At 40.7% G+C, this 27,618-nt stretch overlaps 1 protein-coding gene across 2 annotated transcripts in view; it reads right to left on the minus strand.

Moving 5' to 3' along the window:
* LOC124166357 (serine-rich adhesin for platelets) overlaps positions 1 to 27,618 on the minus strand; it is a 186,953-nt gene that overhangs the window by 27,801 nt on the left and 131,534 nt on the right. For both annotated transcript variants that reach the window (XM_046543837.1, XM_046543836.1), the window contains 2 exons: positions 23,255 to 23,388; positions 656 to 827 (listed from right to left, as the gene is read on the minus strand). In XM_046543837.1, coding sequence (XP_046399793.1) covers positions 656 to 827; positions 23,255 to 23,288 — 206 coding nt within the window. In that variant the 5' untranslated portion in view covers positions 23,289 to 23,388. The remainder of the gene's footprint in view (positions 1 to 655; positions 828 to 23,254; positions 23,389 to 27,618) is intronic.

A 27,618-nucleotide genomic window follows, 5' to 3' on the forward strand; every position in this document is an offset into this window, starting at 1 on the left:
AATGTTACAACGAAAAAGCCAAAAAATGTCCATTTCCCACGCTGACAGACGTAAACCCGTAAGCCCCTTGCGTTACTGAACGTTGAAAACAAATTCCTGGTTGCTTCAGAAGAGCTAGAGCTAAATATATTACGGATAAGGAGCACCAAAACTGATACGGAAGAAACTCCAAAAACCTCGGCTTTCCGCCTTCTTCCCGTAGAACACTAAAAATGGCCAAATCCTACACTAAATAGGGGGACCTATTAAAAGTTCATGCAGTTCCAATATTTTGGCATGCTATTATGACCAGGGTCTATATTAACACTCTTAAGTACCAACTACTTGGATTGCCACTGCTGACAAATGCCAAAAGTATTTTAATTAAATGCAACATCTTCGATAAAAAAATTTCTGTTATGTCTATTTCGGTACATCAACATGCTTTTTTTATTTCGCTCTTATTATATATTAATTTTGAACTGTATAATTAATCCTGATTTTTATTCAAGTGTTTAGTTGCTGTATAATTATTAATTTGAACAATTAAGCACCTCAAAGCCTCGGCCTCAAATATTTCGCCTGATGGCACGTTTCGGCTCGGAAGCAAAAGCCGATATACCGTCCCGCGGCGCTATGACGGTTAAAAATCCCCAGATTTACAACTTCTAAATACCTGTCTAGAGCCCCAGTCGTCCTGGCGGTGTCATTCGTATCGGCCACCTTGGTGTCCGATGTCTGCGATGGTGCAGCATGAGGTGCGGCTCTTTTGGGCGGCGAGGGCGGAGTCAGGTCATCATCGGCGGTCCGTCCAGGGCAAGGGAGAAGTAGAAACACCAGCGGAACGCCTGGAACAATCCAAAGAATGGACTAAGCGCGACTCAAAGAGATTCTTCTTTCACGACATGTTACAAGCTCAAAACTTAAAAACTTATCAGCTTACTAATATGAACGTTTCGGGAAGAATCTGCAATACATCAGGAGGTGGTGGGAGACACAATTTTAAGTATTTTTTTTGTCGTAAATATGTGGTCAAAACTTCTTAATAACTGAGCAATGGCAACGCAAGTATTCTTTTGGATGCATTTTTGCAGTTACCATGAAAGCGGTTTTTCTTGGTTACCCAGCATTTTCGACGTTTCATTTAATACTCTGAATTTTAAAGGACATTAAATAATTAATTTTGGACGTAAATGTGCGATTGCTATTGCCTGAAACAAAAAATAAAAAAATGGGTTAGATTGCGCAATAGTATTTTTTATACTCGCTGAAAGCTCTCACTTAATTAAGCTCAAATATCAATTGTTCCAGACAATTATAACAGCACATTTTCATCCAATCTTAATCATTCAATTTACTTAAAAATCTATTGAGAAAAATAAAATGGGGATAAGGCTGGATACCCAAGAAAAAACGTTTTCAAGGTAACTGCGAAATGCACATAAAAAATGTTTGCCCAGTCATAGCTCAGTAACTAAGGAGTTGCGACTCCATGTCCATGGACAAAAAATGCTTAACATTGCTACCCAAACCGCTCCCCGAAATACTGCAGTTTCCTCCTGTTTACCCTTGCCAACATTTACTTGTATCTCATTCTGCATCTGAGAAAATACTGAGGTAAAATTTTCATATTCCAGATACAAGCAAATTTAGATAGTGACTCGACAAACCATGTAAATTAATAATCGAGATGATACCAAGAGTATTAAACAAGGAATCGGGAAAAATGCGAGGGGAAGTGTTGGCTGCATTTAAAGTCGTTGCCTAGGGGTTATCCTTGTGGGCCCCACACGACAATAATGTCTGTTATGGCCGTATTAATGCCGCTTTTGCCCCCCTCCCCCTACCAGCCAGCCCATACGCAAAGTAGGACGGGAAAAGTCATAAAAATTTTATTGAAATTCAGCATTAGAAGAAAATGAATTCTAATAGTAAATCGAGTGCGAACAAAACATGAGCATAAAACTGAAGCCCATTAAACGTGAGGGAGCATTGATATCCACGGCCTATTCTTTAATACCGCGGCCTATTCTATAATATTAGCGGCGTAGAAGTCGCCACTGGATAAATATACGTTATTTGAATCGTAATAGCTCATGCTTCTAGGGAGAAAATAATAGGATTACACTCGTGAACGGGTGCTTTCCATTCATGCGACTCATGAGTCGACTTGTGTCGGCTCGCGGCATTTGTTTATAACTCTCCTATTCCTGTGCGTTACCGTTTGTTGACTTGTGTCACAACAGTCGGCGACACACACCGAATGGAACACGAAAACCGCGACGCAAGTCGACTTGTGTCGACGAGTGTCAATGAATGGAAAGCACCCAACGTAGCGCTGCCATGGAAACCGCAAGGTAAATAAGAGATCGGTCAGTACGGCTGCAGCGAAAACAGCATTCAAACCAAGGAATCATTATCATGAAATGATCACTCGAGAAAGCAACTGAATAAATTATTACGTGAAGACTTGAAGACAGATTATATTCAAATCCTACTTCTTCACCTTCTACTAGAGAGCTAAATGTAACTGGAGTTGAGAGGAGAGAATCCCTTGGATAAATGGCCATTATGCATAAATTACCAGTGGATTATTAATAAGTATGTCATGAAATGCCGGCTGAAACTGAATTTTAAAATGAAATTATAATATAAAAAGACAAATAACTCATCCAATTGAGGCATATGCAACGGAGAGGTCATAGGGGACGGAGGACAACGTGACTTATTCTTCATACTGTCCGCGCAAGCGCAGTAAATCGATAGCAAGGCACGGAATCGCTTCTATAACAACAACCGATTCACGTCGCATGACGACGCAAACATACGCGCAACTGCTAACGAAAGTTTTAACCCACAAATATTGCATTCGAGAATTCTCCAGGCGGCCACTCAATGTTTGGTCGCCCAGCGCGCTTTAAAACGAGTTCCCAAAATTCGTATCGCTGGCCGAATTTCACGGAGAAATAAGATGTAATTAAGGCTGTTAAACGAAATTTATACTCATGATGGCGTGATCTATCAAATTCATGAATTTTCAATTCTATTCCTGGCGATTGCAAATATTGAGATTAAATAGTTCGCTCTGCACCCATCGACGAGCAGCGGAATTTTTTAAAAACTGATTACAATACAGTAGGTACTCCCTCCATAAATCTAGCACTTCACTTCTCCGAACCTACCAGTAATCCGGCGTCTTTGCACCAACAAGCGGGTAGCTCGTTGATTTCGAGTAGCCCACTTCGCAGGTGAGCCTATTCCAACTCAGAAAATAGGAAAAGTAGCAGTGGCGTAGCCAGGAATTTCATTCGGGGGGGGGGGGGGGGGGGGTCCAAAACCAGGGGTGAAATTAAAAGAAACAGGGTACCAAGTAACTTATTTTAATATTTTTCATAAGGGAAAAACTTCATTTGTTTAAAAAAATCTTTTGTAAATTCATGATTTTTCAATGTTTTGTTTTCTTTTATGAAGTAAAATAATTTTGTTTTTATATTTCAGGGGGGGGGGGAGGTCTAGACCCCCCGCACCTCTACCTGGCTGCGCCACTGGAAATTAGGGCTTACTGAGAGGGGACACGAACATTCCCGCAGTGGAAAGTAGGGGGGAAAGTAGTTATTGCAGTTTTACTTTACGTTAATACCCCAGTTGCGTTTATATACTTATGTAGTGTATAATACAATATATTATATACATGTATAGGTACAATAAAACATAGCTTCTGCTGTTTAATTGCGTCATTATTAGCGACTTCCAGTAACCCGACGTTTTTGGTAATCCGATAGTGTTCTAGTATGATATTTGTCGTGTTACCTAGAGACGACTGTAAGAACGAAGAGGGGACGGACTGGTGGCCTCCTCTAGACAGTCTCCTTGGTTTCACCTCCGCCAGCATCCCAAACGGAATTATAGAAGAGAGACTCTTACAAGGTCACGGCTTTCTTTTACTTTTATTAATTCTCGCGCGTCATCTCGAAAGGCAACACTCCACCCCTCCAGCAACACTTCTGGTCTGCCATCTCGGTTTCGCAGTCAGAGCCCCCCCTCCCCCGGAATTGCGAATCGAATGACGATAAGGTGGAGAGTAAGACGCCAAGCGAATGTGTCTTTGAGGTGTGATGTAGCGGACGGTTAAACCCTGGCCCAGCACCTCCGGAAATGAATGGCAGCCGCGCACGGTGCACGGTGCACCGCGGTGGTCCAATATCGGAAAAAAAGCTAGCAAAAAGTCAAATTTCCTACTTGAAACTATGTTATCAAACAATACTTAAAAACAATTGATGTATACCTAAAACCCTTTAAGTAAACTAAAAGTTACAGATAATTTTCAACAAATACTTTTCTCTTCGCGACCGGTTCCAAGATATTTTGTATTATCTCCAGGTGAACAATGGAAAATGTATATTATAAGAAGATATTATTGGAGAGAAAATGTATTGAAACCGGTCCTCAAGAAAAAATAAAGTATCATTTGCAACTTTCTAGCAACTTTTGGTTAACTAGTATGTAAGAATTCCACCAGATTAAGCCTGCAACAACTCAGAAAAAAACTCACTTATCTTATCGCCGTCTTATCGCCGGAAGGTATTGAATACGACTAATGTGCCGGAGAAGGTAAAGGACCCCCCAAACAAAACATCGACCTTAATCCGCCCATGGACAAGAGATGGAATGGAGCCACTTCTTCAAGCTCTTGGTGTCCTCCGCAATATATTTAGTGGTTTCGTTCCTCGCTACCTCTCCAGGGCTTCCGTCCTCTTTTGTTTCTTTAAGCTTCCTTTTCGTTGACGCGGGAATGGCGTAGGTCGCGGACATGAGTCGATTTTCCCACGAGATACGCCGAGGGCCTGGCAATTTAAATCAGCTGCGGGAGGAGTTGCGCACAAGCTATCGCGAGAAAAATCTCTGGATCAGTCTCCCCATAGGACGATCTACCATTTTCCTAACAGGAAATTTGGTTTCTCTGGTGGTATCCCGCGTCGTTCAGACGAATGCGCGGGAGCCTTCCCTTCACCCAGGGGCGCAGCTAAGAATTAAGGCTTGTGGGGGGGGGGGGTGGTTTAGGTACAACTAATACTTAGGGGTGTGGGGGTATTGCATACCCGCCAGGGTAAGCGGGATTTGGGGGGGCCCTCCTCCAGAAAATTTTTAATATTAATGGTTCAAAATGGCGAGTTTTATGGCTTTCTGAGGGGTATTTGATTATTCCTAACACTTCTATTCTTAATTAGATTAATTCTACAAGTAATCCTAATCCAATTACGTAAAATGGATTAAACATAAATATTTGTCTGAGCTCTGGGGGGGGGGTTATCCCCCAAACCCACCCCCCCTCGCTGCGCCACTGCTTTCACCTATCATCACCACGGAGTCGTCGACGAGCTCCCATCGCAGGAAGAGTTCTCAAGTTTCCCACCATGTGTTGATTTCTTCCGACGTTTCGACAGCGTAGTCTGGAATCGTTTTCAGGGTGAAGATGATGAACCTCATCCTGAAGACGATGGCACAATACGCCCTCAGAAGGTCGGAAGGAATCAACCCTTGGACCAGGATCCTTCGGACTACTATCGCGGCGGTGATTCCTTCCCTTCTCTCTCCCTCTTGTCCTCTCTTCTCCCAGGAGCGGATTTACGGGGGAGGGGGTCACAGGGGTCATCACCCCCCCAAATTTTATCAATTTTTAAAATTAGTTTAATGGTTTTTGTATCCTTGCGAGTGAGTAAAGGGAGAGTGTATACAAATACTGTTTTCGGTATTTTTAAGGATTTGATTCTCGTCATATTTTATGTATCTGATTATCGTTACATTTCATGTATTTTTTTCTCGTTATATCTTATATATTTGCTGGTTATTGGGCCACTGTAAATTGTCATTATTGCAGTAGGTGGGCATTTTCAATAAAATAAAATAAATTGCATGGCTACAAGTCCCAAACGTGAGAGACGTTGGAGTTGTATTTATCATGAATCAAAGCTCGGCCTCGGTGGTGCCGGGGTAACATTCCCGACTGTTAACCTGAAGGTCGCGGGTTCGAATCCCGCCTGGGTGTGTTAAACATCAATTAGGGCATGGATGTATATGATTATTAAACAAGTAAATTGTAAGAGAGGACTAAGGAGTCCTAAATTCGCTTGAAATAAAGACATTATTATTATTAGCTCTTTAATAAATTTTACGCGGGAGAAAGCCCCTATTTCCCAGGAGTATTTCATACTCCCCCGAAACCAAGTCATAACCCCCCCCCCCCCAATTTGAGACTGATTCCGCCCCTACCCCCTCCTAAGGTCTGGGCGTAAAACTCTCGGAATTATAAGCCTGGCCTCATGAGTGTAACCCCGCGGGTCCGCTGACGGTTCAGTTTCCTTCGCAGTGACGTCCAGGCACAGCCAATGGAGTTTCTCTTTCTCCCCGACATTTCACTCATTATCAGCACTTGAGGAGGTTCTATATTCACGAACATTGCATACGTGCTGCTCTTTTAATGGCCCTTTTTTATCCCACAGTCGACGCTCTGCAGTAAACAGTTGCTGGGGCTCACGGAACGGGCTGAGTGCACGGAGTCACGTTGCAACTCAGCAGCTTATCTCAGCGCCATAAGCGGATCATTATAATGCTGTGTCGCTGATTTCTGCTTTCAAGAGCAAGAACAAAAGACCATCCAACGTGCAAATGCAAAGGTGTAATCAGATTTCATTCAACGAATTGTTTGTGTACTAAAAAACTGCAAATAACCCACAGAATAAAAGCCTTTAACTAGGTCTTCTATCTTCATAGGCGGAATACGTTCATGCTTAGTTGGTAAGTAATGCCATTGCATGAGTGTGGAGGTATAATTTGTAAGTACGCGTAACTTTTTTTTATGACTGCGTGGTGTGAATGTGGGAATCCTCTCGTATGCTTGTGATTAATCACCCCCTCTCATACACGCTTGAGGTAGCTCGCAGGGTATTATGTAGATATAAGTTTATTGTAGGAAAATAAATTAATAAATCGTAGTCTACATGCGCTTTTAATCACAATAATAAAATAGAGATCCATACTCCACGAAAAAGTATAGATGCATACTAAATTTGAAGGAAAAGATTAACAATATATAAATTAAAAAAAAAATAATAAATCGGCAATATGGATACAAACGATATCGTCGGAAACAGCCAATCAGACCACGATGTGGTCAATGGGCCCCAAAAGGCAAATTCCTCCCCTTAAAAAGTGTAAGAAAACATATACTTGAGCGTTTTATAATGATTCAAACGAAAGAGTTAAACTTACAATTAAAAGTAGCAATGCTTTTAATTCTCCTGATGTCAAAGTAAATATACCCACGATTGTATTTTTGTTTACCCGAAAAGCTAACAGTATTTCAGCAGGTACACATTTCTCGGGACAAAGAGCTATGCCACCCGGAGATTAGCAACTTGAATTTAAAGAACGCTCGCTCAAACAAAATACATCAACCCAATACCCAAGCGAGCCACCTTTAGGGTGTTTGGCAGGGGGTGATCAATCACCAACATGCAATACGACCGCCACATGCACACCTCATGATCATTAAATATTAAGCATGATAACAAAAAATACTCGAGTGCACGGGACGCTCCGCACAAATGCTCCGTACAGGAATACGTCATAGGCCCTGAGAGTACCGAGGGTGAGGGTTCCCGCCAGTCCGTCCCTGAGACCAATCAGATACAGAAGATTCCGGTTAATTGGGACATATCGGGACTCGTGCACTTTGCCCCAACTAAGTGGCTACCCCAATTAGACTTACTATCCTGTATACGGGCATGAACAAAGGTTGAAATGATGGAAAGAAGACTAAAGAATGTTTATAATGCAACATAAGTTTATTAAACTATTAATTTGATTAATAAGTTAATCAAATAAATAGTTTAATAATTAAATAATTAATTAATGAGCGAGTTAAGTTAATTTATTATCTTTTTTAAGAATTATAACAATTTAGTTAAAAATATTTTTCACAGCCTCGGGCGACGCTAAACGAATCTCTTTTACTAAGTTCTATCCTCTTGCGGATAGTATAACAACAAGAGCTTCCAAAATAGGGCAAGAATAGGAGCATTTGTGAAAAATAAGAGTAAATCAAAGGAGGAAAATAAAAAAATAGTATTCTGAAAACAAAAAAAATGAATTTAGTCGCGAGTATAGAGTCTATGTCGCCGACTCATGGCCCAATAAAGCGGCATGCTGTCCTAATTAAGCGGAGAATACTCTGGGATATTCCTCTATTGGGTTCTGTTCTTCAAGATCTGCCCCAATTAAGCGGCTGCCCTGAGCAACCGGTGGACCCATGAAACGGAATCTACTGTATCATGTGATCAAGTACTTTTCCATTTCAAATTTGGTAGCATGCGCAAAAGCCGGAAATAGCTCCATTGTTTACATGTTTAGTCTTCGCTTATATCCGCGATCGCCGCAGACAGCGAAAGAGAAGGAGTCCCCGTGACACACTTTGCGGCGAGGACTCGAGGAGAAGGCGGCCCACACGCGCTCTTAAGCAGCGCGGTGACGACACCTCGTAACGGTCCTTGACTCGCTCCGTCGCAGACGCCGTCATAATTAAAAGGGAGCCTCCTCGCAGTGAGTGCTGGGAAAAATTCTCACGATGTTATGAGGGGCGTTACCAAAACATAAACCTCCGGTGAAAGCGCCGAATTCACTCCCAACAATGGGCGCGACGAGGTATTTTTACAGCAAAAATAAAGAAATGCATTCCTGTCGCTAAGGTAGGATTTTCTGATAAAAAATGTGGGTTAATGAGCTAAGGCTGGTCTATGGGAATTATAGCAGCAGATTATCCATAGGAAGCGAAGCCTGCTAAACGAGAGGTCGCGGGTTCAGTCCCACCTGGGTAGGTTACCCCTACCCAGAGCTTAGTAGTTCATGCACGTGTAAAATGTTATCTTGTTAAAACTCCAACGTAAAAGGACAATGTGAGCTGTTTTCGGTGATAGGGGGATCGCTAAAAAATAAATAAAAGGACGGCGTTCATAGAAAAATAGCGCGGAGCATGGTGAAATTACACCTAAACCTTATACGTATTACCCTGCAAGCCACCAACAGAGGTCTTTTGCAGGGGGTTAACCACCACCGACATGTACAAGAAGATTAAAATTTACTTTCACGAACACGAACATTCATTTGTAGCATAGCACGCTACAAATGGCACTTAAACTATGGGATTAATCTATATCCGACTTCTGAAAGCAGTCTGCCTATGACGATAGAGCATGCAAAACATGCAGTTATAAATACTAGGAAAATTCAGAAATATGAATTAAGAAATATATATATAAGTAAGTAAACTACACTACCATTCAATTAATCTATTTCTAAGTCCCAGCGGTGCCGTTGTAGTCTCTTATCGATTGCGGAAAAAAGTACATTACAAATCTATCTGTTCTATAATCCACCTCTCTTATTTTATTTATATGATCTGATCTACCGTAGTGTATTAGGGCTCGTAGGGTATGGCTAATTTCGTCGGAAAATAAACTGCTCTTGAGTTTACAAAATAGGTTTAGTCTAGTTTTCAATCTATAGTCTGCCATTCATTCCCATCCTAGTTGTTCTATGTTCCGAGTTGTGCGTGGGGTTTGGTCGATCTTAAATTAACGAGTAAATTAGCGTGGAATTTTAGGAACATGTATTATCGCAGTCATTTGTTTAAGTGTATCATGAGCTATTTACCCGTGTTTTTTTATTCAAGCCGTGTGTGATGGAAGAAGACATCTTTAGATGAAAAATAACACGGATATTATACGGAATGGTGAATTAAACTCTCGAAAATACACCAAGGTAGCTAAGAAATCACTCCATATTAATACAGTGTTCACGGCAGTTTACGGTTAGTTATCCAGATGATTGACATATGGCGTCTACTCGTTAATGTTTTTAGCGCACCAGGGCCACTAAGCTAATTTTAAGTTAAGCGCTAAATTTAATTTTTCTCTAATTTTTCCCGAGACCGGCCTTTACAGCTGGATAATTTATTGATTGATGCTGAAAGTACGTCATCATATTTAGGTCCTGCTTACCTTCGAGCCTGATTTCCGCTGTCTATTGAGGACAATGCCTCTTTTTTTTACACCGTTTCGACATCTCTAGCACACAATTATTGACACACTTTTTAATGCAATGAATTTAATTGTTAAAGTGACCTAAAATGTCATGTATAGTGGCGTATGCAATAAAAAATGAAAAGCGTAATTCTCTGACTCGTCAGTCTTTCCGATGTCACTTAGCTGCTGAGACGTTCGGTTTACAATTGATCGTAATATCGTAAGCACTTCCAGGCATTAAATGCAAAAGCCACCAAACGGAGAGCTCAGGATATAAAGTAAGCGACAATTTGCCGCGGACGAACCAATTGAATATGCTGCTAGCGTGTGAGACTTTTATGAAGTGGGACTGATAGCAGAAATCAATACAGTACAGCGCAGGCCGGACAGATTCTTGATGAATAGTTTACGATAAAAAGAGCAGCGCACAGTGGGCTAGAATCGAAAAAAGCTGGCCAAAACCTCAAAATCGATTTTTTTGAGCTAGGAAGTTGAAACTTCGCATACACATTCTCAAATAAATTGTCCATAACTACCCAGATTATTTTGGTCCTGTGTTTTCACTTTAACAGTATATGTGAGGTCAAAGTTGAGCAAATTTAGCGAAAAACGACCACCCTCGAATTTTTCTGAAAATTGCCGACTTTATCCTCGTGCAGTGGTTTTATAAATAGTGTTACCGAATAAACTGTTATACCATATTAATTGGCACTTCTTATTCTTTCATTTGAAGGGTTTTTAAAGATTTTGTTTCATCAATAACCATAGATACATAACAAAATGGCGGAGCCTGTTTTCAACCCATTTTTTTACATAAACGTAGAAAAAAAGTAGACATTGTCACCGGCTTACACTAAGTAACTTATATCATATCGTTCTTTGAAGCTTCTATATTGTGAATCTAAAGTCAAACCTTGCACCAATTTGCAACCCCGAATTTTAAATCGTTTTTTCGAACGCACGGACGACGCCGGTTCTGTCCGGCGGCGGCGGAGAGTACGGCGACGCGGCAAGCGGGTGGATGCAATATGGTCTCATTCACTTTTATGTGTGGATAACAGATATATTAGTGACAGAAAATAATCACCAGAAAGTAAAATTAATAAATATTGCTACGAATGACTCTCATTATGCAATCGCTGGGCACTGCAAGAGGTGCACTGAAAGGTTTCTTTCTTTGAGTGCATTCCGTGGAGAATGGACTTAAATCGCGTGCTTTAAGTGGGGAAACGGACTCTTTTACTAACTAACAAGCTCTATTTCTAGGCAAGAGCCCTTGATGATCCATGGCCTCCACTTCCTAACCTGCCATACATATTTAAAGGCCTTCTGACAACGGTCGTTTTATAGTATTGTTGTAGTGCCGAGCCCTTCGAACTTGTTTTTGGTTTGAACTCCTGCTAGCTTTAAAAGTTTCGGAAGGCATATTACTCACATCGAATAATGTATTCTTTCTAAGAAATACAGTTCATTTTAATCTATGTCTTATGCTCAATTTAAAGTATTGATTTAAATCTCTTACCTATATATCGACGTCATTATTCTTAATAAACTGCGCTGCTGACAAAATGGTTATTTTTCAGAAATATTTTACCATACAAACATAACACAAACAAAAGCAACACAATTTACACTTTTCCCAACTAACATACTGCAATTAGCACTGTCAGCAATAAAAGATTACTGTTTTTCATTCACTATCTGACGAGTTTTTATCACTTTCATTGTCTGAGCTAAAGCATAGTTTTCCTTTTTCAAAAACAGATCCATTACATTTTTCAGCAAGCTGTGTGTTTCCTCCAGTATAATTGGCGTAATTTTTGTCATCATCAGTTATGACATTAGGAGTTGTCTTCGGAATAAATCCCTATTTGTGGCCACTTGTGCCATTTTTCTAGTCAACCATTCACGGAACTTTCTCACGTCCTTATACCGTGCCTATATTGCTTCCCCTGACAGTTGTCGCAATTAAGAATGGACTCTTTTGCAATGTCAGCTCCGTGAATGAAGACCTTATGTACGTTTGGTGGCATAGCAAAATTGTTTTTAAAGCGCCAGTAAGAGAGAGAGAAAATTAAATTATTTGGAGAGGACATCTAGAATAATTGTGATGGCTTTTGAATACTCGTGCCTCTTTCATGCTTCGCCAAACGAACAGCATTTTTTACCTAAACAAGAAGGCACAAAGGTGCTCACGAGCAATAATTCATGAGACATAGGCCCTCGTTCTCACGTGCGATTATATTGCGCATGTACTAACTGCTATCAAAGCCGTGTTTGCAAATTAAAGTGCACTTTATATTCGACGCGAAACTTGGATCTGTGGAAATGCACGTTAAGATTCGAGTCGCAGTAAGATGCAGAACCATTTTTGGAAACTTCTTATGTAACCTCTGCTACAATTCTTTCACTCGGGTAAATGAAATCATATGCTCGCGTCACTCTCTCATCGCTGGGGTTAATATTATATCCCTGGCATTTCAGATTTTCGAAGACCCTTGCACCGAAATTGTGTGAGCTGCATGGAAACAATTACTTAGTGAGAGGGCCTCTTAATCTGACATAACATAATACTTGGGGTTGCATTTTATCCACTTAGTAAGAGTTCTTCTTGCCTCCGAGGATGGTCACTGTATCTTCCTTTTGCATTCGTTTTCCTCCTATTCGTTCTCTCGATACAACCCTGAAAACATGAATTAACGTCCATCTGCACTGGCTAAACTAGAGCAACATGTAAATTGTGCTGCATAAGGAATAGTTATTAATTGCTTTAAATCAAGAATATAAACTAAATAACCTTACTGGATAAGAATAATGAACTCTTCAAGCACCAAGACAGTACTTGATTTGGGAAAATTCGGCAAAATGAAGTACTGTATTGAGCCATTTTCCATCACGTTTAAGGAATATATTAATTGTTATTGTTAAAAAGTTTATTAGTTGGTAAAAGAGTCCGTTTCCCCACTTAAAGCACGCGATTTAAGACCATTCTCCACGGAATGCACTCAAAGAAAGAAACCTTTCAGTGCACCTCTTGCAGTGCCCAGCGATTGCATAATGAGAGTCATTCGTAGCAATATTTATTAATTTTACTTTCTGGTGATTATTTTCTGTCACTAATATATCTGTTATCCACACATAAAAGTGAATGAGACCATATTGCATCCACCCGCTTGCCGCGTCGCCGTACTCTCCGCCGCCGCCGGACAGAACCGGCGTCGTCCGTGCGTTCGAAAAAACGATTTAAAATTCGGGGTTGCAAATTGGTGCAAGGTTTGACTTTAGATTCACAATATAGAAGCTTCAAAGAACGATATGATATAAGTTACTTAGTGTAAGCCGGTGACAATGTCTACTTTTTTTCTACGTTTATGTAAAAAAATGGGTTGAAAACAGGCTCCGCCATTTTGTTATGTATCTATGGTTATTGATGAAACAAAATCTTTAAAAACCCTTCAAATGAAAGAATAAGAAGTGCCAATTAATATGGTATAACAGTTTATTCGGTAACACTATTTATAAAACCACTGCACGAGGATAAAGTCGGCAATTTTCAGAAAAATTCGAGGGTGGTCGTTTTTCGCTAAATTTGCTCAACTTTGACCTCACATATACTGTTAAAGTGAAAACACAGGACCAAAATAATCTGGGTAGTTATGGACAATTTATTTGAAAATGTGTATGCGAAGTTTCAACTTCCTAGCTCAAAAAAATCGATTTTGAGGTTTTGGCCAGCTTTTTTCGATTCTAGCCCACTGTGCAGCGTTTCCAATATGTTGGGCGATTAATGATGGAAATCTTTACAGGATCGTAGAGCAAAGTATGGGCTAAACTGACTCATTATATTCGGAGAAGATTTTTTCTCAGATAACGACAAACATATCCTTCGCTTACCGTCGTACTACGGTAGACTTGATCAGGGGCGCAGGTAGTAATTAAGGCTGGGGGGGGGGGGGTTTAGGTGCAACTAATACCAGGGTGTGTGAGGGTACGGAACACCCAACAGGATAAGCGATAGGTGCGAGATTAATAAATGCGGAATTTTAAGATAAAGGGTAAAAAATGGTGAGTTTTACGGCTTTCTGAGGGATATTTTATTAATCCTAACACTATTCTATTAATAATATCAATCCAATAAAGTAAAATGGATTAAACTTAAAAAAAATTCCGAGCACTAACGAGGGGTGGGGGGGGGGGTTTAACCCCTAAACCCCCCCCCCCCCCCCCCCCGCTGCGCCTCTGGACGTGATCATGAGAAGAAAATAAAAGAGATAGACTGCAAGGCAGAGATATTTAAGATGTCATTCTTTCCTCGTATTATTAAAGATAGGAACGCTGTCTCGATTAATCAAATAATTGCGCCACTCGCTAGGACGACTCATCGATTGTTTTTGTTTTTCCCATGTTTTACCTTCCATCGAAATGTTATAGGAATTGATAGCCGTCGAAAAGTTTTGCCTTTTCATGAATGTGCACATATTATTATTATAATTAATAATATTTTGCTTAATATTTTTACGACCGTGTGGTGTGCATGTGGTGATCGACATGCATATCTACTGGTGATTGATCACCCCCTGCCAAACACGTTAGTAGTGGCATGATGTAGATGTTATTAGCTCGTTTCTCTCCGGTAAAAAGATATTAAGATGAAGCATCACATCCGTTCGATTGGTCTTTCTAGTATCGATGGTTAGCTATAAGTCCATAATAAATCCTGTCCTACTCAACGGATCTGAAGTTTGCTCCCTAACAAAGACTCACGGAAGAAATCTCATAAGCGGAACGAAAATAAGAATCTATAAGACCACATTAAATCCCGTCCAGCTCCACTGATCTGAAGTTTGATTTCTTACTGAAACTTTAGAAAGAAATCTCATAAATGAAACGAAAATGAGAATCTGTTAGACCATATTAAATCCTGTCCAACTCTACTGATCTGAAGTTTGCTTCCGTACTAAGACTTAAGAAAGAAATATCATAAATGAAATGGAAATGAGGATTTATAAGACCATATTAAACCCAGTCCAACTCTACTGATCTGAAGTTAGGTCCCTCACAAAGACTTGACTTAAGAAAGATATCTCGTAAACGAAACGAAAATAAGAATATATAGGACCATATTAAACTAAGTCCACTCCAATGATCTGAAGTTTGATTCCTTTCTGAGACTTTAGAAAGAAATCTCATAAATGAAACGAGAATAAGAATCTATAAGGCCATATCAAACCCAGTCCCACCCTACTGACATGAAATTTTCTCCCTTACAAACACTTAAGAAAGAAATCTCATTAATCCTGAAAACGAAGTTCTAAGAAAGTTATTTGGATCGATTCATGAGGTAGGAATTTCGAGGATTAGGAAAAATACGGCACTGAGAGAAAGTTATAGAGAACCTGGATTAAAAGCAACCGTTTAAGAAGGCCAGGCTATATCTTATGAAGGGAAGATAACATATGGTCATAGAGTGTTCACCGGGAAGCTGGATGACGGAATACCTTTGGGAAGGCCTACACTGCGATGGGAAGAACGGGTACGGAAGGACCTTAGAAAACGAAGACTGAGGGTTAGGAGCACGGATGATGGCTGTTGAAGACAGAAGGAAGTTTCTCCAACGACCATATTGTGCCTACTGGAGTAAGTATATCGGTAATATTTAATTCCTTTGACTCTGGATGGTATTGGTGGACGATACAGAGAGATCAATGCTCACAAAGGGTGGTTTAAAACCAATAATAATAGTTCGATTTGGGAAAAAAATAATTTATAATAGCCTGATAGTTTAGCAATATATTGACACGTTTCTAGCATATTTGTGAGTGCAAGCTATGCGGGAGATGACCAATGACACGGCATTTTGTCACAGCCGAAAGCAAAGCCTTAAACTGAAAAAAAAACACATGAGACGCTAGTTATAACACCGTTATTTTTATGTAAAATGAAATAAGTTAGACAATAAGGCTCTTACAATACATTTCCTTCAATATTTCTTTCGTGAGTCCTAAATTAAAGGAGGTGGATACAGCACGATAAAAAATACTTTTCAGATATTTTAAACCTGGAATCATCTATCATTGACTACATACATCGAGGTTTAAAAGAAAGGTTGTGGTATTGCGTAGATATACTGTAGATAGTTCTATCCTAAAGGCTCTTTATTCAAAGGCAGTCATTCCATGAAGCACATCCATGATTAAAACACAAATGGTAATTTCCACACTATTTTATTGAACACTCAAGGACCGACCATGGTTTCGACACTTTGTGTCATTTCCACAGATTGAAAATGACACAAATGACCAAGTGTCGAAACCATGGTCGGTCCTTGAGTGTTCAATAAAATAGTGTGGATATTACCATTCGTCTTTTAATCATGGATACAGCATTATTCCACAAAATTAAGCCTGAAACGATTTTATACGTCCACGAAGTACATTTGACAGAGCATTTTTTTCGCGTGAAAATCAAAATTACCTATTTCGTTTATTCAATGGCCATGAAGTACATCTGACAGAGCATTTTTGAACTTTAACCAAAAACAAAAACCATTTCGTTTCTGAAACCAACCTCCATTATGGAAATAAAATTTTCTCCAGAAATAGACGCACCCACCTTTCATAACAATGCCTCTGATGATATCCAATAAAACGCTCTCTTGCATGCGGAGAGAGGTAAGGGGTGGGGGTTGAGTCGGATTAAGGTCGCTGCCTTCGGGGGGAGGGGGAAGAGGTAGGCTCATTACTTTCCACGCTGCCTGGGTGCTATGCGATACCGTTCAGCGATAGTACATTTAGGCGATCAAATTCATCAATCATTTTTTAGATATTCATCAATTATTTCCCAACTACTCAACTATTACATCAATAGGGTGATTTCCTATTATTTTTTTATTGCCTAAATCGAAAGATTATTACTCTTGGAGTACGTATTTCACGCTTTTAGATTTTTTGATGACGATATCTATTTTTCGCGATTAAATGAAAAGTGAAAAATTTCAAGCACGCGAAAACGCGACGGCTAAGTATGAATGCTGGGAAAAGCCCGCGTGACGTCATTCTGGTCCCCGCTACCGACGTGTGAGGTGACCTTGGGGCGAAGCTCTGAGCGCTGATACGACGCAGGATGCTAGCGGGTAGCGCTTGGCTTAAATAAGGATTTTTAATACCTTATCAAACGAAAAAAACTTCCTGACCTTAATAGGTGTTTATAAAGAGATGTTTCCCTGAGCTCTGTGCCTTATTCATGCAATGGTAATCTCAGACGATGTAAAACTCCAACCTACTCGTATAGCAACTAGGTCCCTGTGGCGTCACGTGGAGTGGAATCGCATGGGCGCCAATCTGGCCTTTTTCAAATGAGGTTAAAATTGACCATTAACATTCGTCTAAACTGGAATTTCTTAAACCAAATAATTTGTATATTATGAATACAGTAATGGTGGGTAACGAATCGCAATAAATGCATTTCGTTTTCTTTGATGGAGGAAACTACCCTATTCTGCATTATCCGTACATCGCTCTCCCCACTCGTATTCTTCTGCACGAATTCACGCGCTTACACGCGCTTGTAGGGTGGATTTCTTCTTGTTGGCAGAGCGGAGAGTTGGACGCGGGATTTCCAATGACGTCACCGCTTGACCTCCCGTAAAAAGACAAGCGACCAAAACTCCACGACGAACGACAATGCTGATTTTTCCGCCGCCGCGAAGGGACGGGTTTCCCGTCGATTCATCGAGTCACGGCGACTCTAGTAAGTAGTGCGTCATAGAATCGTAAAAGCGAAAACTGTCACCATCGGTAAAGAAGACGTGAGGGCAAGAATACGTATAGGACTAGATGATTCTCTGCTATGAAATATTTAAATCATTGGCAGCAAAATGTGCGTTCTAAAAATACGCCAAAGCCATTTCATTTATCTCCATCAATTTTTGCATCTTATTTTGGAAGATGAACGCTTTAGACTTACTTGTTTTCCCAGGGTAGAGTTACAAAGTACATGAAGTTGACAAAACGGCTAATTTTACGGTGCGCGGAGTCATTTATTGCACATGGATATCCACATTTTTGAATTTTTCATTTAAAAAATATGACATAACATTCCTTAAGACATATAATTCCTTACAATGACGTATTATAATTATTTTAGCAAGCACTTCAGCCCTTATATGACTTTGCAAAGTACGGTGGCACATCATTTTGACGCCGAGACAAGTTGCCCTACAGATGTGTCGTCTCTCCTCGAATGTAAATAGGTTTACAAAAGTCGCCAATAGCGCCGTAGAGGGGCATGGCGATCCTAATTTCACAGAAAAACAAACTATATTTAAGCCTGTTAGTTGAAATTTATACTCCTGATATCGTATCTATCGAATCAATAACATTATAATGCTATTTCTCGCGATTGCATCCTGTAAATGTAGATAATAAATGGATCGCTCTGCAGTCATAGCCGCCCAGCGGACATTTTTGAAAACCGATCACAATGAACCCATAGAAGCAACAAAAATCAAATTTCAACTGGATAAACTACGGCCTCCCCTCACTAGTCCTCTATAACGTAACTCAGCGGAAAGCGTCGTATCACAACATCACATGATTTCATTTTTCGTTGCTTGACGCTGGCCACTTTTTTCTCAGTAACATAGAAGGTATACTATTGTGCGGTCATATTAGAGACATGTTTTTAATTTAAGAGAAAATTTTTTTTTAAAAAAGAACAAAGATATAGGGAAAATCGCACATCCAACTGACTTTTTAAAGGACTTTTTACGAGCAAATCATGGTTTCTCACTACAAAAAAGAAGAATTTTACAAAATGTTAGGAAACACTGGTCCTTTATCGACCCATGAAAACAATATGCTTGATTTTATTATTTGTTTATAAATAAAAAGCTAAAGTCAGGGATAAACGAAGGCATGTTTCTTGTTTTTGCCCAGGACGTTCACGAAAAAAATGATGAACATACAATATTCATATAAATTTTCCTGCAATGAATTCCATGCACTCTTAAAATTGAGCGACCTCAACTAGGTGAGCGAACCCCTTTGACAAGGAGGTTGAGGTCTCTATACAAGGAAAGCAATAAAATTCACTAACTCTTGATTTACTTTGTGGTATTCCATTATAAGTTTTCCTGCATATCAGGCAATTACTTATGCCTCTTATTTTTCATCAGAGCGCGACCCGGGTTTCAATGAATTATCATCATCTTCAGGCGCAAATTATGATTTGTTTATCTTACTATTGTTACCTAGTTACTTGATGAATTTTAAAACGGACGCCAGAACAGGGGAAAAGGATGGGTAGAGATATTCATTTATAAGAGTACTGAGTATTTATAAGAGTTTTTTTTTATTTTTGAAAGTCAGGACATTACTTCCCTACTCAGTTCACTTTAGATGTCAGCACTAGAGGGCAGCACAGGTTTTAACCATCGTCGTGTGAATGCACTATAGGTCCGACAATCACTGGAACAATCGTAATCTGAACGAGGCATTACATAGTACAGGTTGTAAAGGATGTAAAAGAGAAGATATACGTCGCTATGAAAAGATTAGCGGATAGGAGAGAGGAATGGAGAGCTGCGTCAAACCAATCTTAGGATTTTTGAGCAATGATGAGGAGATTTTTTTTCTACCGTTATACACGTTTTGAGCTAACAAAAGACGGATGATGAGCACATGAAATAAAATGACTACGACGAAATGCGATCCAAAACTTCACACTAATTTCACCGTCAGTTACAAATCCACCAAACCCCTAAATCGCTACATTTCAACAGTTTCCGTATCATCATCAATGGACGCCGCCGTTGACGGGTGTGTACATTAAATCTCACGCTAAGTTCGTTCTTGGATAATTTATTGCTAACTTTTTTCTTTAACTCGGACTTCAGCCATTTACCCTAACTCAATGTTTTATAAACGGCGCCGAATATTTGAAATACTTTCACCTGGAAAAGAGACCAGTCTACAGACTGCCAAATGCTTTAAATCATTGGCCTTTCTGGTTAAAAATAATGAATATTTCGCCAATAAAATCCGAAAATAAGTCTACAACATGGGGCGCGTAATTACGCGGCTTAGAATTGCATTAATTCCTCTTTATGGCGTGCAATTGCGCGAATGCACAAAATGAATTCGAACAGGGGCTATTTTGCCATCTCAAGTCTATGTAGTATGGCATGCAATTTAGAAATATTTTTATGATAAATATGAACGTTTTAGAACGTGTCTGATCAAAATCCGTTGAGAATTACAGTTTCTACGCCCAAAAGTTGAAATTGAGTAGTGATTTCTGGGTGTATGGCAGGCACAAATCATAGGATATTTTGGAAAGTTGTAAGTCAGTCGCTTTACACGACCAAAGTTTTTGACTGCGCCTTCGTACACACTTCAGATTTTGCAGTGACGTGCCCCCGTGTACAACGGCCTTAAAAAAAGATTCCACAATTTGGTGGACGCTTCGGTTGAGCGCTTCATAAGGAAGAGTCAATTTTACGAACGATACCAACGGCATTCGTGTTCGAAGCGACTTGGTCCGCGTTGTCCACAAAAGGTGCGAGAAGAAGGTGCACTGTAGAGGTCGCCACTTGGGACCAAAAGAAAGGCGGTCACCAGGTCAACACACATATGCGCTGGCCTCGTTCACTTTCGTCTTCCGCCGCGAGGCGCTCTCCAACCGTCGACTTGGTAGGGCATCAGGAGGACGCGAACGAAGACTCATATGTCATAAGCGCCACTAGGAGAGGGTATGGAACGAATAAGGGAGGAGATAATCACACCGTTGGCATTAGCCTGCTGGGACAAAGACAGCAGCAGATAAATCAAGGGTGTAGGCTTTCGTAATGTGGAGATACAGAAGATTGATGACGATCAAATAGATAGACCGAGGAAGACATCGGAATAGTACGAGAGAAGAGAAATCTCGCGGTAGCCTTAAGAAGAAGATGGAACAACCCAGTGGCGCAGCGAGAGGGGGTTTTGGGGGTTAAACCCCCCCCCTAGAGCTCAGATAAATATTTAAATTTAATGCATTTTACTTAATTGGATTGATATTACTAATCTAAAATCGCTGGCACATTAATTGCGAATGCTTGGTTTCGCTAATAGTAGGGCCCTCTTCGCTTCTATAGCGTTGAGGTATTTTTCCCTTGTCCCGTTCCTTCCACACCTTTCCTCTCCCAGAGGCGGGCTCCTATCGCGGCGGCGCCTCTTTCCTTTTCCCTTCCTCTCCTCCCCCTCCCCGGGTGATCGGGCGCATAAGCCATGGGCTTGGTTCCCGGCCCCGGTGTGTTGTATCCTTCGAAGGGTTCGCCCAGAACCCTCATACTCTCTGATATTACTAATAGAATAGTGTAAGGATTAATAAAATATCCCTCAGAAAGCCGTAAAACTCACCATTTTGAACCATTTATCTTTAAAATTCCGCAATTTATTAATCTCGCAACTACCGCTTATCCTGGTGGGTATTCCATACCCCCACACACCCCGGTATTAGTTGCACCAAACCCCCCCAGCCTTAATTCCTGGCTACGCCCCTGGAACAACCTAATCGCCATATTTTGAGGCATAATAGTCTGATGATGACAATCGCTGAGAAAAATGAGGGTCGCAAGAGCGGAAAAGGAAGACCTCAATAAAATATATGACACAGGTATAGAAGGACGTGAAAGAGAAGAAATACGTAGATGCGAAAAGATTATCTTATAGGAGAATTGCGTGGAGAGGTGCGTCAAACCAATTCCAGGATTGCTGGCCAGTGATGATGAATGGTACAAGATTGAAGGCTTTACGGAGATTGAGATAATCGATAATAAAATACAGGACTTGTATTGAGTCAAGAGTCTCGCTGTATGTGTTACAAGGGTAATCCTTATATTATCTCTTGATGCAAGATGCAGTCGAATTGGGGTAGAGCGCACGATACTCCAGCATCAGGATATTAGCGAGATGAGGGTATAGATTAGCCGCTAACTCGGTTCTTATGCAACTCATCTTGGAGAATCTCACAGAGGATATGGATCGCAAAGGCTGATTATTCCACGCGAGGATGAAAAACGGATGGCTTCAAGGCCTCTGGAAATGAATATCGGGCCAATGAATCAAGAGTAAAAATCTACACTTCCCGAGGAACTAATAAAAATCTTGTGTGGCATCGATGGCAGAGTCGCTGCGTAGCTACACGCATCAGCATCCACTTCACTCGAAGTAAAGACTAATGAAAGGACCAACATTTTGACCGAAAAACTAAGCACATAAATTATAATAGGAATGAATTCCCTGGCCAGGTAATCGTACTACGGGCCTTGAACTTTCTTGCGCTTTCAGGCTCCCGAATTCAAAATTGCCAAAGGAATCCTGAATTGCGAGTTCGTGGTTCGACTCCCTAAGTGAATTTTTCCTATGGCGATTTACATGAATCTCACCGCCGTTCACGCGGAAGGTTAGAAATATTTCATAAGCATCTTATGCATTGATGCACTGAATTGTTGAGGCCTTTACTTTGTAGAATTCCATTATATGGTTGGAAGGAAATTACTTTGCTTTTCTACAAAACACACACTTTATTGCCCGCAATAAAGTGTGTGTTTTGTAGAAAAGCAAAGTAATTTCCTTCCAACCATATCTTATGTATTACATGCCCTTTTCTAGGATTTACTAACCCTCATGGAATTTATTTTTTAAGAATTTTAGAAAAACTAGGAAAACGATAAAATTTATACTGTTAAAATGCCTTCACCACAGAAAGATGAGGTACGGTGTTTGAGAAGACGTAATACTATTTTCTGATTGAAAAATAAACAAATTTATCTTCCACTCTGCCACTCTCCTTTATGAATGGCCTTAGAATAATAAAATCTGAACGTTCAAGAGTGATGGAGTGGAATTTGTCCACATTGAAATAAACACCTGCATATTTCGAGTATTATTAAAATTATCTCGACTTAGGTTCCAACGTGACTACATCATCTTCACGGTGAAATAGTAACTATGAATCCTAATTCGTAATAAATTTAACAATCGTAGAAAATTGCAAGTATTTATTTCAAGCCATAGAATAACTAACGTCAAAATTCGTCCAAAGTGGCGCCGCTTCATTTGTTGGGAACCTAGTTTGACCCACAGTATTGATGGTACTATATAGAGTACAATAGCGTGATGGAAGCAAGGAAAGAACAAGTGAGCATCACGTACCGATGAGCGCAGCAGCTGCGAAGGATGGCTTCATGGTGGACTTCACGAATTCTGCCGAAGCACAGGCGAATGAATGGAATGTGTTGATTGAGTGCTTCAACTGCCGCCCGCCGCCGCCACTATCCACTCAACCGCTAGAAAGGAGGAAAAAAAAGGATTAATATGGGTTGGCAATGCTAAAAAATGAAAAATCTAAACAAAATACCAGTTTGGTACACACAAAAATATCTTTAACCCATAATAACCCAGCACTGACTCTGAGAGAAATCAAATTTCAAGATTTTTCATTTTGAAAACTTGAAAATTTTACATTCAATGAGAAATATCGTGGCAGCTAACTATTTCATCATTAAAATTTACACTACAAAATAATGGATAGTTTAGGTATTTCCTGAATAGAGCTGAAAGATTAACATTTTTGATGTAGCTCATAAGCTACATAGGGTTATAAAGGGTTTAAAATCCAAACAATTACTAAAAACATCATTTCATCAATCTGTGAACTTTAATGTAATCATTTATCTCGGAGTCTTTAAGTCAAATTGTTATTTTTAATTTTCCTCTTCACCCAAACATCATTCTACACCGAAAACGCAAATATTTGTGCAAATTAAATTCAATATTTTTGTCAACTGGTTAGTTTGGGTGAGTCATGGATTCACGAGTACAGCGTCTTGAGTAGCGCCGTCGGCGCGGACATTGATCAAAATCTGCACATTAGTCATTCATTTACCATATATATGTCAAGCCTCACGGCAAAGATTAATCAATAAACTTATTACTTAAAGATGCTGAAAATAGAGTTCAATATACAAGTAAATTACTCGTCTTTCTTTTCTTTCTTTCTTCTTTCAGGTCTTGTGCCCTTCCTGGACCATATAGCGTAGTGGTCTGCGAGGGGACCGGAAATCCAAAGGTCCATGGTTCGATTCCCGGTTCAAAGGAATTATTTCCCAAAGCAACTCATGTATATTTCACCGCCGTTCACGCGGTAGGCTTAGAAATATTATAAATGACACATATAGCGCAGGTTTGAGACTCTCAACCGGTTGTATCTTCATTGAAGTCCTTTCCCCTCGCGTTGCCATCCTTGATGGACTGCGAGGGCCTAACACCATGACCTTCAGTACAATTGCCATGGGAAACCAGGAACCTGTACAGCCAGTGGCGGCTTCCCCTTAAGGACTCTCTGACGCCGCCCCTCCCAAAGATTTGAAAAAGCAAAAAATAAATAAATACCCATTCAACTATAATTATACATCTAATTAACCAAAGTGTTTTTTTTTCGATCGCATGCATCAAAAATGAAGGAAAAACACGCAAAAATAGGGCGAGAAGTTCGCATTTGTAGCCGTGGGGCGCTGGCCAGAACGTCCTAATCCATTAACATGAAGTTATATGAAGAGTGGTAGTGGTGGGGGCTGGTGGTGCTATGACGCATCTAAGCTTGTGCCTTATGGAAGTCTTGGGACACCGCCCGAGCATGCGCAGAGCGACGTATCTAGTGAGTTCACATCGCCGCTACAGCTGGCGGCATTATAATCTGGCGTCTACTTGGTGCTGCAGTGTTGCAGAATACCTTGTTTTCGTTTAAATTTTATTTTTATAAATATTTAAGTTATATTATTTTAAATTATACTAATTTAATACCTAGATAGAATTAAAAACTCACTAAAATGCACAATACATTAAAAAATTTTGACCTCCCCGGTGAAGTGTGCCCCCCCGAGTATTTGACTCACGGGCCGCCATTGTGTACAGCGGAGTGGCTTGTGGTTCGATTCCCGGTCTAGGAGAATTTTTTCTCATAGTAATTCATGCCTACTTTAGATGTTTTACGCCAAAAGGCGAAAGAGCCCTCCGCGAGGCGCATGTTTCTCTTTCGAGGCGCGCTCCGAAAGATACGCCCGTCGTCGTGCGAAACGAACTCCATACCATAATAGAGGAAGGTTCTTGAGTCGAGACGAGTGAGTTCCGCGCGTGGTTGACGTGAAATCGCCTTCAGCAAAGCGTGAGAGTGAGAAGGGTGGGGGGTCCCAAGCGTTTGAGGGGAGGGAGGGGAGGGGAAGTGGATGCCACCCACCGCATTCCGAGAGTTAACTCGATGTGGATCACGGTCGCTTTGATTCACTCAGTCTCCGCCAGGGGCTCCCGCGGCGCAGAAATACTTAATGCGTGACTTATGAAATAACAAAAGCAAGCTGCGCGATTCGTAAAAAACTGCTAAGGACGAACAGAAAGCGTTAGGCGAATTTTAAGCGAATTAGGCTGTAGCTGCTAGACACACGAAGGCTGCGCGCTGCTGCAGCCTCTTCGGAATACGAATCGAATGATTTTGTGATTACTTACATACATCCAGTGGCGTAGCCAAGGGGGGGGGGGGGGTTCGAGGGGTCCGAACCCTCCCCCCCCCCCCCCCCCGAAATGTAAAAACACAACTATTTTCTTTCATAAAATAAAACAAAATGTTGAAAAATCATGCATTTTAAAGATTTTTCTTTGACAAATGATGTTTTTTCGATTATGAAAAGTGTTAAAATTAGTTTAAAACCCATTACTTAGTACCCTGTTTTTTTTTTAAATTTCCCCCCTAGTTTTGGACCCCCCCCCCAAACGAAATTGCTGGCTACGCCACTGCATACATCTCACTGCGCGGGCCTAACATCCTAGTACTATGAACCTCGATACAATTGCCATGGGAATACAGGAACCTGGATGGAGTTCCCAGATCAGGATTCCCAGAAAAATACGTTTTAATTAATAAAAATCGAGAATTCGTCAAGCGTGTTGAGGGGAATTTTCGGAAGAAAAAGTTAAAGAGAGGTGCTAGTTCGCACACGTTCGGCTACACCATGAATATTTTTTTATTTTATTTTATTCCCAAACCACCGAATACAGCTCATGTTGGCCATTTTACATCGGGGTATTCAACAAATTTAATAATTAAACGCACACGAACAACCATGCCCTGGACAGGGGAAACCTACCCAGGCGGGACTCGAACCCGCGACCTCTTGTTTGGCAGGCGAGGACGTTACCCCGCCGCCACCGAGGCCGGGAATATGCAGCGATCATCTAGTATCCGGGGCAGAAATACTTAATAATAATCTGAGAGCTTAATAAAATACAAAGGAAATGCGATTCGTCACAAACTGCTACGGGCGAACAGAAAGCTTTACACTGATGTTAAACGAATTAGGTTAGGAGCCGCTAGAGATTCTGGAGGCTACGCGGCACGCTTAGATTGCTCGAGCAACTGAGAATACACATCTATCAGAGAGACACGGAGATCATCACATTAAAACCCCATAACAATTCCAGGTCCGACAGAAACGATAAATAAAGAGAGATCTTTTGCCGAACGGATAGATATGGAAATTACTTTTTCCCCCTAACGGATTTAATGAATGCTAGGCGGAATACACCAATGAGGACCCAAGGGGGGTCCTTAGAAGGTCACGACGCACCGGGGCCGGGACCCAGTAATTCAACTGATACGCCCGCGCACCCGGGGAGGGGAGTGGAATGGGAAGGAAAAAGGATGGAGGCGCCGCCGTCGCGATAGGAGCCCGCCGACGTCTCCAGGGTACAGATGGGAATGGAAGGGCGGGATAGGGAATACCCTTTCAGTTCAAGAGCTCCCCTCTAAATTTTCCTCGTCAAAAAATAACTGAATGGCTGATTCAAATATCCCAGTAGATTAGGGTATCGGTGAATTTGTTAATTTTAAGTAAAGATTTAATGCACGCAAACAATGGGGTTTATTAGGATTTTAAAATAACCTATTTAGAAGTGCTACTTTTTCCATTTCCCGTACGTAATACCATTGGAGGATATTGGCCTTAGGAGGGAGTTGAGCATAGGCCTTAAATGCAGATTCGTGTTCCAATCAAAAATGGCAATTTTTACTAACAACCCTTGAAACGGCAATACTCCACAATACAGGGTTTCTCTCTCCTTATAAGCTCGCCCGCACCTAAAACTGACGTCAACACAGGGGACCACAAGTTACAAATGTACTGCACGTGGTCTACTATCACAGAAAAAGAAACACACAACACTCACAGCATGACAGTAGTTAGAGAGATACGAAATGGAGATAATTCCGTCACTGGAAAACGTACGTGGCTACCTTTTATCATCGAATTATTTACTTTTACTCGTAAATGCATCAAAATGAAATATAAAACACATGGTGGAAAGGCGCGCATGGTCACATAACTATGGCGCGGTCAGTGCTTCGAGGAATCTCTGATGAAAATCGATCCCTTCTCCTCCTTGATCATCCTACCCATGATTCTCTCGGATTTTCTTCTGCATTAATTACACACGTCAGCATGCGCTGATCAGAGATATACCTTTAA

Source organism: Ischnura elegans, chromosome 10 (genome assembly GCF_921293095.1).
Source record: "Ischnura elegans chromosome 10, ioIscEleg1.1, whole genome shotgun sequence".
Lineage (NCBI taxonomy): Eukaryota > Metazoa > Arthropoda > Insecta > Odonata > Coenagrionidae > Ischnura > Ischnura elegans.